The sequence below is a fragment of the Trichogramma pretiosum genome, unplaced genomic scaffold (genome assembly GCF_000599845.2).
Source record: "Trichogramma pretiosum strain Unisexual culture from Peru unplaced genomic scaffold, Tpre_2.0 scaffold53, whole genome shotgun sequence".
In the NCBI taxonomy this organism is placed as follows: Eukaryota; Metazoa; Arthropoda; class Insecta; order Hymenoptera; family Trichogrammatidae; genus Trichogramma; species Trichogramma pretiosum.
Genome location: NW_019641626.1, coordinates 218,781 through 233,718, shown reverse-complemented (window position 1 = coordinate 233,718; position 14,938 = coordinate 218,781). Strand labels below are relative to the sequence as shown.

Below are 14,938 nucleotides of genomic sequence, written 5' to 3'. Positions count from 1 at the left end.
AAAGGTAGAGTTGATGAAGATCTGCCCCTTACAGCTGCCACTTTACTGAAATCTAGAAATATCTTACACAATACAAAAGTTGTTGAAACATCGAAGGGAAATAATGGTTCTTATACTTATTTTGGCCTTTCAAAAGTATTGCAAATTATGGTCAAAAACGGTGATTACAATGAAGAAATATTAGAGATTTTAGTTGGCACTGACGGATTAAGCATTTACAAAAGTTCCAGTAAGCAATTCTGGCCGATCTTAATAGAAATCTATCATAAAAACTACAAATGCAATCCAGGAATTGTTGCTCTGTACTGTGGCGACTCGAAACCAAAAAAAATGGATGATTTGTTTGATGATTTTATCGAAGAAGCCAATGCTCTAATAGTGAATGGATTAAAAGTTGGCGAAGTTCAGAGAGGGCTGGGTACTCAAGTGGTACTTACAGTTCGTTGCGTACTTCGTCGTTGCCTTGGTCAGTTCAGCCTTTTCGCTCTGTCCGTGCTGCTGCACTCACGCACCGGATAGGCAAAATCGTGCTTCAATCCGTTGCCGCGTACAAATGAACCACGTGGAGATCTGGAACGCGACACCGCTTCGCGTGTCCCGACAATCAAGCCCGTCCGAAGGCGTACACGCGAGTCCGAGTCGTACGTACTGCACGCACCCGTTCACACATTCGGCGCTACTCGTTCACGCTGGTCCGGGTCGTGCATCTAGTCCGGGCGCCAGCTATGGGTCGAGTATGCATTTTCAGGTCCTTAAGGTAACCAAAGCTTTTTATAGGTTTTTTGGTGTGCTGAATCGATTTAGCTTGGTTACCAAGCGTTAAAATTGGTATTTTAAAAGTTATTAACAAATTTATTGTTTATAACTAAAAAAATTTGTTTAAAAAAATCTGAAAAAATTTACACGTATTCTTTGACTAATTCTAAGACTATTTTGTTCCTTGCATTTTTTCGTTTTAGGCGTTCCTTACCGAGCTAGAAAATCGCAAAGTTATTTTTTTACGCACGAATTTGTTCAGAAACCATTCATATTTTCAATCTTTGCGATTTTCTAACTTGTTAAGGAACGTCTAAAACGAAAAAATGCAAAGAACAAAATAGTCTTAGAATTAGTCAAAGAATACGTGTGAATTTTTTCAGATTTTTTTAAACAAATTTTTTTAGTTATAAACAATAAATTTGTTAATAACTTTTAAAATACCAATTTTAACGCTTGGTAACCAAGCTAAATCGATTCAGCACACCAAAAAACCTATAAAAAGCTTTGGTTACCTTATGGACCTGAAAATGTATACTCGACCCATAGCTGGCGCCCGGACTAATCAGGGTACATGCACTTGCGAAGTACGGCGCGATAAAACTTACGCCCGACGCGACTTCTCGCGATTTCGGAGCCACGTCGATGCTGGTCGTATCAGCGTCCGAAAACGATCTCGCCGCGCTGCTCTCAGTCGCGCGGCTCGCAGGAGTGAATCGACCACGTGACCACGCAATTTGTCACCCCTGCTCCAAAATATTCGATGGCATCATGCGGTTCGCGACACGCAGTATCCCCACTCACACATACTCGCACACACATACGTCTCGCTGCCACTGCTGAGTGGAAAAACATCAGTAAAATTGTACATTTCACATTAGTATGGCTGAGGTGGCGTGAGAGCTGTGACGGCGTAACGCGACCGTCACAATATACAAACGTTTAATCAATAAAATTAAATTTTCTCATGATTCTATCTTTATAGATAGATGTGATATCTTTTCCGCTTATCATAATATAACTCTATTTATAATAGGTATGCACTTTTAAAATAATTTAAACTGACACATAATTTGTTTCATTTTATTTTTCTTAATATATATCTATAATGTTTTTTTCGCGTCATAGCACACAATGATTTTTAATTTTAACAAAAATTATACAATGTAAACGGCTCACAGGTAGTCGAAGATCAGGAGAGAGCCGTGCAAATGGCTATGTATCAATTGTTAATAATCGAATACTTATATCTTCACAAGTAAATGTCATCGTCAAAGATTCATTATTTATACTTCATCTAAAAATGAAAATATCAAATGATTGTATATAAATCATACCACGCTTAAGGATTTAATAAAAAATCCACGCATAAAAAAATTACAAGTATCAATCACAGAACCTCGTGCTTCTCACAATTCAATAATTTCTTTATGAAGATAAATTGTCATATCATTTTAAATAATATAATATTTTGATTAGCCTCTGATTAGATGCGATTTATAAATCATTTAGAAATGGAATATTGCACATCAAACAACCTCGTGCTCTTCGACTTAATTTTGCTTTAAACAACATGGCATGATTACAGTAAAATCTCTCTATAGTGGACACCCATAAAACCTGGAAAGTTGTCCGCTATTGGGAAGAATACGAAGTGGGGAAATATGAAAAAAGAAGAACATTTTTGACTATATCTTTTTTTTAATCCCCGGCGGAAAAAAAATTGTTCAAGAAAGAGTAAACGTAGATATTAAAACTATCAAATTAAATTGTAAAATGTAATAAAATTTAAAAAAATGTAAAGTCACTAACGATTTCGGAAAACCAATGCATTAAAAATGCAGCAATACGCAATTTTCTCGCATGTTATTGATAAAAATTCTAACGATTAGAGGAGAAACTGTCCGTTAATACCTGAATATAATTAAAAATAATTTCGTTTTTACCTGTGAAATTTTATTCTATTTATTTCGGATGTACAGAAACCACAATGATTTTGGTTAATTTTCTGTAACCATTCCGTTTTTGCCACTAACGACTTCTTTATATAGTAAATAATTCATCAAGTATAGAATAATGTATACAATCTGAAACGATTTTCATTCTCATTTCTATTTCGATTGCATAAAAGTAAAAGTCTTCGCGCTATCATGTATTTACAATTTATAATTATATTAGATTTACCGATATTTAACACCATCATCATGATACAATCTTTATATGCTTCAAACTATATAAGTTTTACCATTCAAGTTTCATTAATATTACATCCCTGCTGAAAAAAATCATGGGAAAAATCATATGATGTTTTGGCATGATTAATCATATGATTTTTTATATGATTTATCATATGATTTTTCCCAACAAGGGAAGCAAACCCTTATTTTAATATGAAATCCATTGAAGAGGAAGTGCCAAAATATAATTTAAAGTCTGAATTTATAAATGTCATTGAAAATAAAGAAATACTTTTAAAAGTAGCTAAAAAAAGGTACATTTAGAGCACAACAATTTGAATCATTTAAAAGAGTTTGAAGTGAATTTTTTGTTTTTGGTCGAGTTTTTGGTCAAATTGATTGTGTAAATGGCCATATCTTTAACTATTGAAGATAGATAAAAATAATTTGTTATAATTTTATTTGTCTTTGAAAGACAACGAGATTGACGTATAATATTAATTGAAAATGTGTCCATTAGCAAAAAAATTATACAATAAGATAATAATTATGGCTTAAGATAAGCTATTTTTATAGTTGCTATTAAATATTCCCAACAAATTTAGTACAAAAGAGTACAGAAAAAACGGTCTAGATTATTATTTTTCGATTCTAAATGCTACTTTAACGCAGCGACACCATAATTGCAACTATTTTACAAATCACCCATACATGTTATGAGAAAGCCTAAGCCGCAGCTCTCTCTGTCATACTCGCCGGAGCTGAGGGGGCGCGAAGCGCGCTCCTCAATATAAACTTGCCAGGACTCAGGTGGAGCTTCTCGATGATCGCAAGACTGCCGACTCAACTGGTACTATATTTATATATAATTGGTAGCGGCACAAGCGAGGCGCGAGCGCTCTGTTGTGTTTCTGTTTCTCATACGCATCACCTCATTGCAGTCAGTACGTGTTGTAGCGAAAGGTTAAGTTTGCGTGAAATATTTCGCAAAAAGTGGTACTGTTGCTTTGTTGTTTTTATCAATAAAAAACTTTGCGTATTCCGACATGGCTGACGAAGATCAAAGAACAATTTGGTGCGGCAATCTGAGTGAACGAACAACAGAAGAAATATTATACGAACTATTTTTGCAGGTGATGTAAATTTTTCTTCTTCTCGTCTCTTTATCGGCCTTGTAGTCGAAAAGTAGATTGCCGAACTGCTGTTTTAATTCATTTTTCATCAAAATCACTTATAAATTTCAATTTAGCCATTGAATAATGTTTTTTTCAATTCTTTACAGGGTGGCCCTGTACAGAGAGTCAACATACCGAAAGACCGCGATGGAAGACAAAAAAGTTTCGGCTTTGTGACCTATAAACATAAATGTTCTGTGCCTTATGCTTTAAATTTATTTGATGGCACAACCTTATTTAATAGGCTTCTGAACTTGAAATCTAGAAATGCCAACTCCGAAATGCCACAACAACAGAATCAAATGTCACATATGCAACATCAACAACAGAATCAAATGCCATATATACAAAAGCAGCAGTATCAACAGTATCAACAACAACAAAATATTCAAGCTTTGCAAATGAGCGTATTATCAGGCAACATGTCAACTTATGGACTTTCAATGATGTCTGGAACAATGCCTTATCCTGGTCAAAATTTGCCGTACTCTCAGAACTCAAAGATTTCACAAGAGTATGGTAGACATAATAGACATCATAGAACCTCTCATCATCCATATCACGATGATAATAACCATGAGAGACGCAATCACCGAACTGATGCATATAACCGAGAATCTAAACATTCATCTCACAGACATTCACATCAATCTCATAGCAGGAATGATAGACATGAAAAATATGAAAGAAGTGAACGATACGATAGAAATGACAGGCATGAAAGAGATGAAAGAGGTGAAAGAAGGAGGAGATATCATTAATTTCAAAACGCGTGTAGAATCTCATTTGTAGAGTGTATTTGTATTACATTTGTAGATGTATAGAGTATTATTAGTATCTATACTTTTCATGTTTTTAGAACGGATCTAAATACATGCATTTAAAAATTTTTCTAAAATTTTTGCAAGAAAATTTATAATGTTGGTTAAAACATTTTCAAAAAGTTTTGGATATATAATACGTCTGCTTTAAAAATGTACAACAATTTTTACCACTATTTATTATACTTGGATAGTTACAGTATAATTTTTCTTAAATTCTCGTTAACATTTTGACTTAGCTTGCATAATAAATGCAGTACTTCAATATCTGAAAGATAATAATCACCTGATAATGAATTTTTGTGTAATATAATATTGTAAAACAAATTTAAAGTACGATCAAGAAAATATATTTCCAACAAAATTTGTATTGCATCGAATCTTATTCTTTCAGTGCTTGTAAAATTGACAAAATATCTGTTTATAAAAAAATTATTTTCTATTAACAACTTAAAATGAGACATAACTTTTATTATAACTTGAAAATTTGCTTTATCATAATGTAAAATACTCTTAAATAACAAGAATTTATACAATATTATTTAATTTCTATAAAATTATATTTATTTATATGAAAGTACAAGTTTTTCGAAAAGTGTTAGAACATCTTAACTTTAACCATCCATTGGTAATTGGAAATTTGAAATAAAAAAATTTCAATTCATGTTCTCCAACTTTCAATAGAATATCACTGTACATATATACATAGATGTACATAAGTCGCCATATTTAAAGGATGCATTGTTATAAAATTAAATCTATGCTGAAACTTTAGAATTCAGTATTTTGAAATATATTTTTTTTAAAACACTTATTCAATGAGTTCTTATGTTTTTTAAAACTTTCTATAATCAACATAGCAGCTTTTTCAGCAGCTACTACAACTGGTATATGGGTATTACCACTTGGTAGTTCAGGAAATATTGAAGCATCAACAACATATAAGTTTTGTGTACCTTTTACCCTGAAAATAAAGATATTCTTAAGAAAAAGAAGGAAAAACAGTTCAATCTAAATTCTAATGTACCTGAATTTAAAATCTACAACTTCACCAATCTTGCAAGTACCAACAGGGTGATAGGTAGTTAAAGATAAATATTGTAAATAACACTCCCAATACTCTTTTGTATCAAATTTTATCATTTCACATCCTGGAAAATGTTTTTCATACAATTTAGCTCCCACTTTTTGCATTGATTCAGTCTTGATTATTTCCTTAATAATTTGGATTCCTAAATTCAATTTTTTTGTATTTGATGTTACATGATTCAAAACAGGATAAAAATTTTATAAGATATACCTTCGATTAAAGTTAATGCATCTTCTTCATGGGATAAATATTTTGGGTCAACAATTGGTAAATCAAATGGATTGTTACTTTTCAACTTTATTTCTCCAGAGCTCTTAGGATGCAATAGCACTGGGGCTATTGTAATTGATGATCCATAAGATAAAGGAGCAAAGTATTCATCAAAAACCTGTAAATAAAAAATGTATAGATTCATACTTGAAATATCTGATAATACTTTAAATCATACATGTTTTGTAAATTCTCAATTCATTACATGTACAAAGTTGTGAGATATTAATTTATACTCCATTGTATTGTTTTTCATTTACATAAAAAAATTTAACTTCATACAAATTAAGTCATGCAGAATTTAAATTACACATAATACAATTTACAACCTCTTTGGAAATTCTAATATTTTTTCTTAACAAGACTCCATTATCTTGCGATAATCCAACTGGAAAAATCATAAACTGAAGATCTGGTGTGGATAAATTATTTAGTTTACTGTGAAATGTGCCAATTATTTCAACTCCAGCAAGCGTCCAAGGTCCTTCAAAAAAATTGTTATCGTATTAGAACCTTAAATTTTATTTACACATAAATATTTTACCTTGGCCTGATTTAAAATAATCAAACATCGATGAAGGATTCAAGGCATCAGCAATACTCATTCCAATATTGTTATCAAGATTTATTAAATCAAATCCTGTTATGATATGATCTTTTAAATTCTGGCCAACCGGTAAATTGACTATATTTTTTATCTGAAATATAATAGAATTGATATTAAAATATAATTACACTGTACTTGTACATTGTACTTCAAATTTTACCAACTTACCTTCATTTCTTCTAAGTGATCTTTAGGACCAATACCAGATAGCAATAGTAATTTAGAACTACCAATAGTACCAGCGCTAAGAATTACTCCTTTTTCTGCAAATGCCTTGAGTGTTTCATCATGTCTAATATAATTCACTCCATATGCTGTATTCAAATTAAATAAAATCTAAAAATATATGATTGAGCTATTTTGTATAACATTTGAATGAAATTTTTTTGCATAACTCACTTTAGTAACAAATGAATTTGTTATAACTGTAAGTTTGTTATTGGATTTCTGCTTCATGGCTCTGTCTACACTCCAGCGTTCACCATTTTTCATTGTTAACTGTACTCGCTTGAATTCTGGAACAAAATTATTTCTGATTGTAATGAAAATATTTTTATGCATTAAAAATCAAGGTTTTTTACAAACTAGTATTCATTTTGCTATTAATATTTTTTAATGTCAATTCTTCAAGGCCTTTCAATATAGCATCAGATACTATTGATTTCCATTTTGGTTTATCCACCTGTAATAATTCGCTGCTTTTCATAAGCATTTCTGTAAAAAGATGTGTTTTGGATATCATATTAAATATAAAATTGAAAATGTTCATGTAATAATTAAAATATATGTTACCTTCAAAGTCAGGAAACCATGATTTATAATCATCCGGATGACCTTCTGAATGTATCATATAATTCAATCGACTGGAACCACCAAGTATTTTGCCTGCAGACCAAGCACTCTGATTGTTGATCAGAGCTTTACATGCCTTTTCCTGTGGCACAGTCAAGTACTGCCAATCATAAGGAGTATTGATAAGCATAGGTGCAATGATGGGTATATTAAAAAAAGGAACATCTGATCCCCCAGCTTCAATTAGCAATGTATTAGCCCCAGCATTCGATAATCTTGTAGCCAGTGTTGAACCTGCACTTCCAGCCCCGACTGTAACAAAGATTTCAACACAAATTCGTATCGGTGCATCTGATGGATAAAAAAACTCACCAATGATGTAATCGTAAACTGAATTGTTTTTAATGTCATTGTAAAACCAGTCTTTGTGAGACGTGTACAAGTACGACAAGCTAACGTAATAAGAAAATATAACAACCCCTAAACTATAAATACTGTAAAAAATGAATTTCAACAAAAACATTGTGATGCTCGTGACATTTGCGTTTGAATAATATACTCATATACACGACACTAGCTTATTTGAATTACGAGCGTCGTCTGCTGTCGGTGCAGTGAAATTTCTTCCATATCGACTCTCGTACGATCTCACGAACGTACCCGCCAGATGGCAGCTACCAATAAAATGGCCAAATTTTTTCACCTCGCCAATGTATCTAATGACGAAGTCAATAAAAAAAGCTACTACTAATTTTTTCTCCCAAGTTATACTATTTCTATTACTTTCGCCAAAAACCGGAACGAACTGAATTTTTGCTCCAAAAATTAATTGTCGCACCGCATCATCTGTGCGCTCGACGCTGAGAAGAGACGTTTTTCAAAGTACAACAAATCGACGTCAAAATTTTTCGCAACAACGAAGAAAAAACGAAGAAAAAAAACATCTACGCGCCACCAGCGGGAAAATTCCGCATATAAATACCACGATTAACGCGTTGCGCTGCTCGTTGAATTATGCATCGCATAGATTATTACACTCGGAGCGAATAATATAAATGAGTATATTTCGTCGCGAGTGTTCACTTCTGGCGCGAGGGGGGGAGGGGGCAAAAAACATGTGTTCTTCGACTATCGAAAATTCCAAAACGACACGAACCGTGATTATTTTTTTTCTTCTTTTTTTCTTTTTTTTTGGGTCATCGTCACCTCGTGTACGTACACCTGAAATCCATGTTTCGGCTCTCGGGACCATACAGCTACACGCGCACGCGATCGAGATGACATTCTGATAAGACAGCTCGTATATAATGCAATATAAGCCCGAAAGTGAAATCTATATAATATATTTGAGCGTCGTTGGAATTTTTAATGGAAAAGCGGGGCCGGGCCGCGAAGTGTTTTTTCCCATCTCGAGTGGAGAGAGATAGAGAGAGAGAGATGAAATCGCAACCCGTTATATCGCAACAGACAGTGTATGTACGCGTGTGTGACACTTCGTGAGGCGGGTATATAATTTTCACTTTTTAAAGTCCAAATAACGCCGTGTGGATGCTATCTCTCCATCACTCGAGCTCGAGGATTTATTTGACAAAAAAAAAAAGAGACAACAACTATTTATAATCCGTCGATACTTTATAGAGCCCCTAGGGTGACAATAATTTCGCTATATACGCGATACATCACTTAGCGTTAGCGCGCGCATAATATATCAAGTTTTTAAGCCACCGAGAAGGAAAAAAAGATGAAGAGGAGAGACGTGGAAGATCCGATGGTCTTTCTACTTTCCCGAAACACAACAGGTCGAGTGAAAAAAGAAGAAAAAAAAGAGTCTCGAGTGTGAACACAACCCGCGGTGATAATGGATTCGTTCGTTCGAGTCGTGTGTCAAAAGCTATTTTTAAACGATATCCTCAGATAGATTATAATATAGCAGAAAGAGAGAAAGAGAGACTTTGTTGTCGAACCCGTCCCCGCATGGTTCGCGGCCTCGTTCAAAAGTCACTCTACAATATTATATATATTATATTCGAGGAAACTTATGGGTACAGCCATTATATTCATCGATATTATAGCACTTTTATAAGGTAAAAAGCCTCGCGATAATCGATCTTCGTACACGTATGAAGAAGTGATAGCGGAGCACATTAATAAAACACATCGTACATAGTACATACACCTCTCGCGTGCGACGAAACGAGAAAGAGATGTAAATTTTTTTTTCCTCGTTATTTTCGCTCTCGCGCGTATATAAACTCACTGCTCGCGAGAGCACGAGTTAAAAGTACGCGTCTTATTATGAGTGAAAGAAATTAAAAGCTAAGCATCCGAGCCAATGTACCGAGTTTTGCGCTTGTCTCTGTGTGAGAAAAAGAGAGGAAACGACGCAATAAATGTGACACATGTGGTCTCTCGTTGACACTCGTATACGAGACGTGTGTCTGTATTTCATATAAATCGCACATCTTAATATTACGCACATTATGATGTACGAAAACGACGTCTCGGTCGTCTTGGTCGTCTTAGTCGTCAACGACGAGCAAAACACACAGACACCGAGTAAATGTTTTATATATGTGTGTAGTTCGCGCAGCCACGCGAGCGAGTTACGGAAGCGTCGAATTGGGTAGACAGCGAGGCGCGAGTGTGTCGGCGGCGGCGACGGACGGACGGACGGACGGACGGATGGACCATCAGAGTGGTGTATGTAGCGTATATAAGGCCTCGTTACTTTTTACTCCCGACGGAGGCAGACATACAGACTCCGAGACACACGTACACACACAGACGTTTGCGGGGGGTGTCGGCGGGCCCTCGCGCGCCTATATATTGCCAAGAAACGTCTCTCTTTTTCGCTCTCGTTTCATTCGAAGCGCTGCTAGCAGTGGCAGCCGCTTAATGACTATTTTTTCGTGTGCGTTTTGTTATGGTTCATTTTTTTTCTCCACCTCCTCCACCTCCTCGCTGACTGTACGCTATATACGAGAAAGAGAGAGACACGCGTCCCTCGCCCTCTCAATCTCTCTCACTTGTATTCGCACTTTTTTTCTCGTATGTGCCTAATTTCCTTCTTGCGAAACGATGCGCTAAACGAGCGACTGACTGACTGCTGCACACACATATTTGGACCCGACGTGACTCGTTATTGTGAGCTCAGGGTTTGCTCCGAAAAACGCCGAAATGGTGTTTTTGACCTCCGTATTATATATATACGAGTGACGAAGTCGGAGATTGATTTTTTGCTGCTGCTGTTAGTTGGTATATAGCTGTCGATGTCGTTATCTTCACTGCCGTTGTTGTTGTTCTCTTCCTTCCTACCTCTTTCTCCTTTTACCGACGCGCGACAAACGTCGAAGCTTTAATATTTTAACACTTTTTTGTGCCTGCCTGATCCCCTCTATTCCCCCCTTTCCGGACTTAAGATATTAATCTTTCGGCGTTAAAAGCATTTTCATCAATTTTGTTATATTATACATATATTAAGAGCCACTTAAGCCTTAAAGAGCAGCAGCAGCAGCAGCAGCAGCAGCAGAGAAATGAAAAAGCGGATCCGGCGAAATGAATACGCGAAATTACACTTATATAGCCGCGCGACGATCGAGATGCAGAAACACATATAATACACGCGGGCACGTATATTCATATAAAAATATATCGTCGGACGATGATGATCGCGAATCGGCCTCGCTCATACATATAGATATTTCGGATGATCGCTAAATATCGATCGGCAATTTTATTATGTATCTCTTATATATTATACGCACGTGTGTGTGCGTGTGCATATTATAATAATGTAATAATAGCATGCACATCAAAAATGTATAAGAATCAATTCAAAAAGTCCGACGGCGTATAACGTAAAATAAAATTAAAACAAAATATACGTACAAAAAACAGAAAAAAAATGAGGAAAAAAATGACTCTACTGCTCCTGCGGCTCGTCGTCGTTGGGGCTTTCGGCGAATCAATTAGCAAACGCGTGCGCGCGCGCGCTCCGAAAAAAATCGTGAGCCGATGTGTATAATGCGTGTGTGCGCGTCTTGTGCGAGACGAGAGAGAGAGAGAGGGCAAAAAGTAAGAAAAAAAATGAAGATAAAAAGAAGTAAAAGAGAAGTTGAGTTTTACCTAAATTTTGGGTAAAAACTATGTGTATATATGCTCGTGCTGTGTGCGAGCCCATCGTCGGGCCGCGGCAAGTATTCCCTCTTCCTTCCTTTCTTTCTCATCACACCTGTGTTGTTGTCGTTGTTGTTTTTTTTCTTTATATACACGCCAGTTTTGCAGGTTTTTCAGTGCTATGGCCAAATGCCTATATTTCGAGAGAGGCCCCACGGTATAGAGCAATTAAGTGATTCGCCTACATAAGAATTTGTTCTCCTCCGAGTCATCCGCAGCAGCAGCAGCAGCAACAAGCAGCAGCAGGCCCAGACTTTTCGTTGCTCCTCGAAGAAATTGCTTATAATATTTGTGCCTCTGTATGTGTGCGAGCTTCGGGGTTATATGCCTCGCGTTGTGTATAGCCTATAATTGGATATAGAAACCTCTTTTGTGGTCTAGTTTAGAGAACGAAGGAAAGGATTCCTCCGCATTTTTGCGCTCGAGCTACTAAAAATTGTTGCTTCTTCGCGTGTGTTTCTTCTTTTTTTTTGGCTTTTTTGCTTTTATAGCCTCATATACATGCGAAAGGGATACTTTTTTCCCCATTTTAACGCGTTTCTCTGGTCAGGTAGAGCGAGAGAGAGATATATACAAATTATACGCGCTTGGCTTTAATACATCGGCATTCCTTCGACAAATTCAAATTTTTCAGCGAGATGGCTTGAAATTTTCGCATTATACGATCTACCGCGGCAGCAACGGGCAGAGTTATATTACCGGAATGTCGTATTATGTACGCTGAGAGAACGAATTGACGAGTCAATTGAAGCCCAAAAATAAGAGTAGTGAAAAAAATCAATAATCCTCGTTGGGCGATATACCCGAGACCAGAAACGCAATAAAACATCTTCTGCGTCGGGTTGATCGAATGCGTCGAGCTGTGTGTGTGCACACAAAAGGTACTAATCCGCCTACACACGCCACTCATCGCGTCCTCTTGTATGTATACTCGTCGTCATCACCCCGGCGGCGGCTTTTATTTAATGCCTAAAAAAATCGGCAGCAGCCACCACCAGCTTAACAAAAGGAAGAATATGAACCTTAAAAAAGCAATCATCGACTCTTATATACATACTATACTCGGCAGCTCGATCACTGCCTCGTTTACACCGTATACATCAATACCTATACATAAGAGACAGAGAAGATCGAATGAAAGAAAGACGTATCATCCCCGAGGAATTTGCGTCGGATGCTCGGATCCTTTCGGATACTATTATAATATAATAGTTTATGCATGCGCGAATTTTTCGCCTTAACTCGTATAATTTCGAGGCTTACGCACTACTACACGCGGGGTGACTCATACGGCGTACGTCGCATCGCGCGGCGCTTATACTTAAATACGAAAAAAAAAATGGGAATAAGGTAGGTAGGTATATGACGATCGGAGAGCTTCTTCGCGGAACGTGTCTCACTCGCTGTATATTACCAATTCAACGACATGGCGCTTATAGGCGCATTATAATAGATTTCGACAGGCCGCAACAAGCCCATACACGGATCGTTCAAAAAAAAAAAGGGCCGATGATCGGGCGCATGGCGCTTTCATGTTTTATGTACGCGCGCACGAATGCGCCTAAATATTTCCGATCTCTCTCTAGGCTCTTACACTATACTATGTATATACGCACACACGTAATAATGCATGGGTGGTCGTCGTGCGGTCAGAGACGCCACCACTCGTACCAGTAGTACTATACTACTATATACACGCCGGGCCCCTTTAATATCGAAGTAAAAAAAAATTGTGTGTCTTGCGTGCGACATATATGGAGAGAGATAGATACACTTTTATCTGCCACCTTTTTACACGCCCGCGCGTATAGGTATGTTTTTGTATATATACGCGTACACCGATGCACGTGTTTCTACAAAAGAGATCGACGTTTTGATCTGTAACAAACGATCTTGCGGCTTGCTCGAGCAGCAGCAGCAGATCGCTGCACACACGGCGAGCCACCCGCGCTTTTAGATGTGTATCTTTGCGCGCGGACGATATCTATATATGCAGCAGCGGCAGCGGCGGCAGTCGCGACGATTCGCGGAATCGTGACGAAATTTAGCTCGTCTGTGGGTGTATGTGTATGTAATACACACGAGCCGTGTATACAGGCAACCGATCGCGCGGGCAGAATAACGACTTTATACACACACACACACGTATTATAAGCGATCGCGAGCTCTAGCTCCTATATTATCCACAATAATCTCGATTTCGCTCTATTGTTTCTCTCTCTCTCTCTCTCTCTCTCTCTCTCTGTTATACATAGATATATAAACGTGGGCTGTTGTATACAAACACACGAACTTATATAGCCACCCATTGTTGACTTCTTCTGCTGTACATATTGCACACACCGCGTGTGCACGTTATAATAGATGCACCGACCCAGACCGCGCGGTGTGTCCAGTACACACATACACACATCGGAGAAAAAGAGATGGATATCAATTTTTCTACTTTCGTTCCTCTTCTCGAGCCGTTCTCCTCTTTCATTCTCTCTCGCGCGTTGTGGCATTTGTTGAACGAAGTCGCGGCGAGGATACTTAAGCCCGAGTAATACGCGAGATAGAGATTTGAACGCTATAATAATACCATAAACGAGCAATGCGTATGTAATGTTAAGGAGATAATCGAGCGGAGTCTCTCGCACGCGCCGTCGGTTTAAAATCGCGACGTCGCACGTAAGCTCGCGTCGCTCGATCCGCGCGACGCTAGATATAGATCGTGGTTGTCGCACGATGACGATCATCGTCTTTATTATTACATAACTACAATATTAATCACTGATCACGAGTATCAAAACGAAGAAGCGATAATTTATTATTGCGCCCGGAAGAAAGCGGCTTTAAATTAGACTGACAGACTGATACGCGCTGTTATTAATACGAGAAGAAGCTATGTACGTATATATCACTGTAGGTGATAAGGTTTACCCGACTACGCACATACACAAGTATTATTGGAAAAATGAGAGCCAAGGCTCGAATCCACGCGCTTCGTTTCTCACACGGCAGCGGTACAAAACTGCTATATATATACGTATAGCTTGCGGTGGCGCGGCTGCAAATTTATAAAATAAGGATAT

At 37.1% G+C, this 14,938-nt stretch overlaps 2 protein-coding genes across 2 annotated transcripts; one reads left to right on the top strand and one right to left on the bottom strand.

Annotated features, from left to right (window-relative positions):
- The first annotated feature begins 3,805 nt into the window (after positions 1-3,805).
- On the top strand, positions 3,806-4,985 carry LOC106651412 (RNA-binding protein 7). Its single transcript, XM_014369896.2, has 2 exons — positions 3,806-4,066; positions 4,216-4,985. The coding sequence occupies exons 1-2, from the start codon at positions 3,980-3,982 to the stop codon at positions 4,867-4,869; spliced, it is 741 nt and encodes a 246-aa protein (XP_014225382.1). The 5' UTR covers positions 3,806-3,979; the 3' UTR covers positions 4,870-4,985.
- A 494-nt stretch (positions 4,986-5,479) lies between these two features.
- Positions 5,480-8,233, bottom strand: LOC106651402 (glucose dehydrogenase [FAD, quinone]-like). The gene is made up of 10 exons (XM_014369883.2): positions 8,061-8,233; positions 7,689-8,000; positions 7,482-7,610; positions 7,296-7,411; positions 7,065-7,232; positions 6,834-6,987; positions 6,619-6,773; positions 6,230-6,407; positions 5,957-6,161; positions 5,480-5,893 (listed from the first exon to the last, which is right to left on the bottom strand). Exons 1-10 carry the CDS (start codon positions 8,209-8,211, stop codon positions 5,701-5,703), a joined length of 1,761 nt encoding a protein of 586 aa, XP_014225369.1. The 5' UTR covers positions 8,212-8,233; the 3' UTR covers positions 5,480-5,700.
- Positions 8,234-14,938: the final 6,705 nt, after the last annotated feature.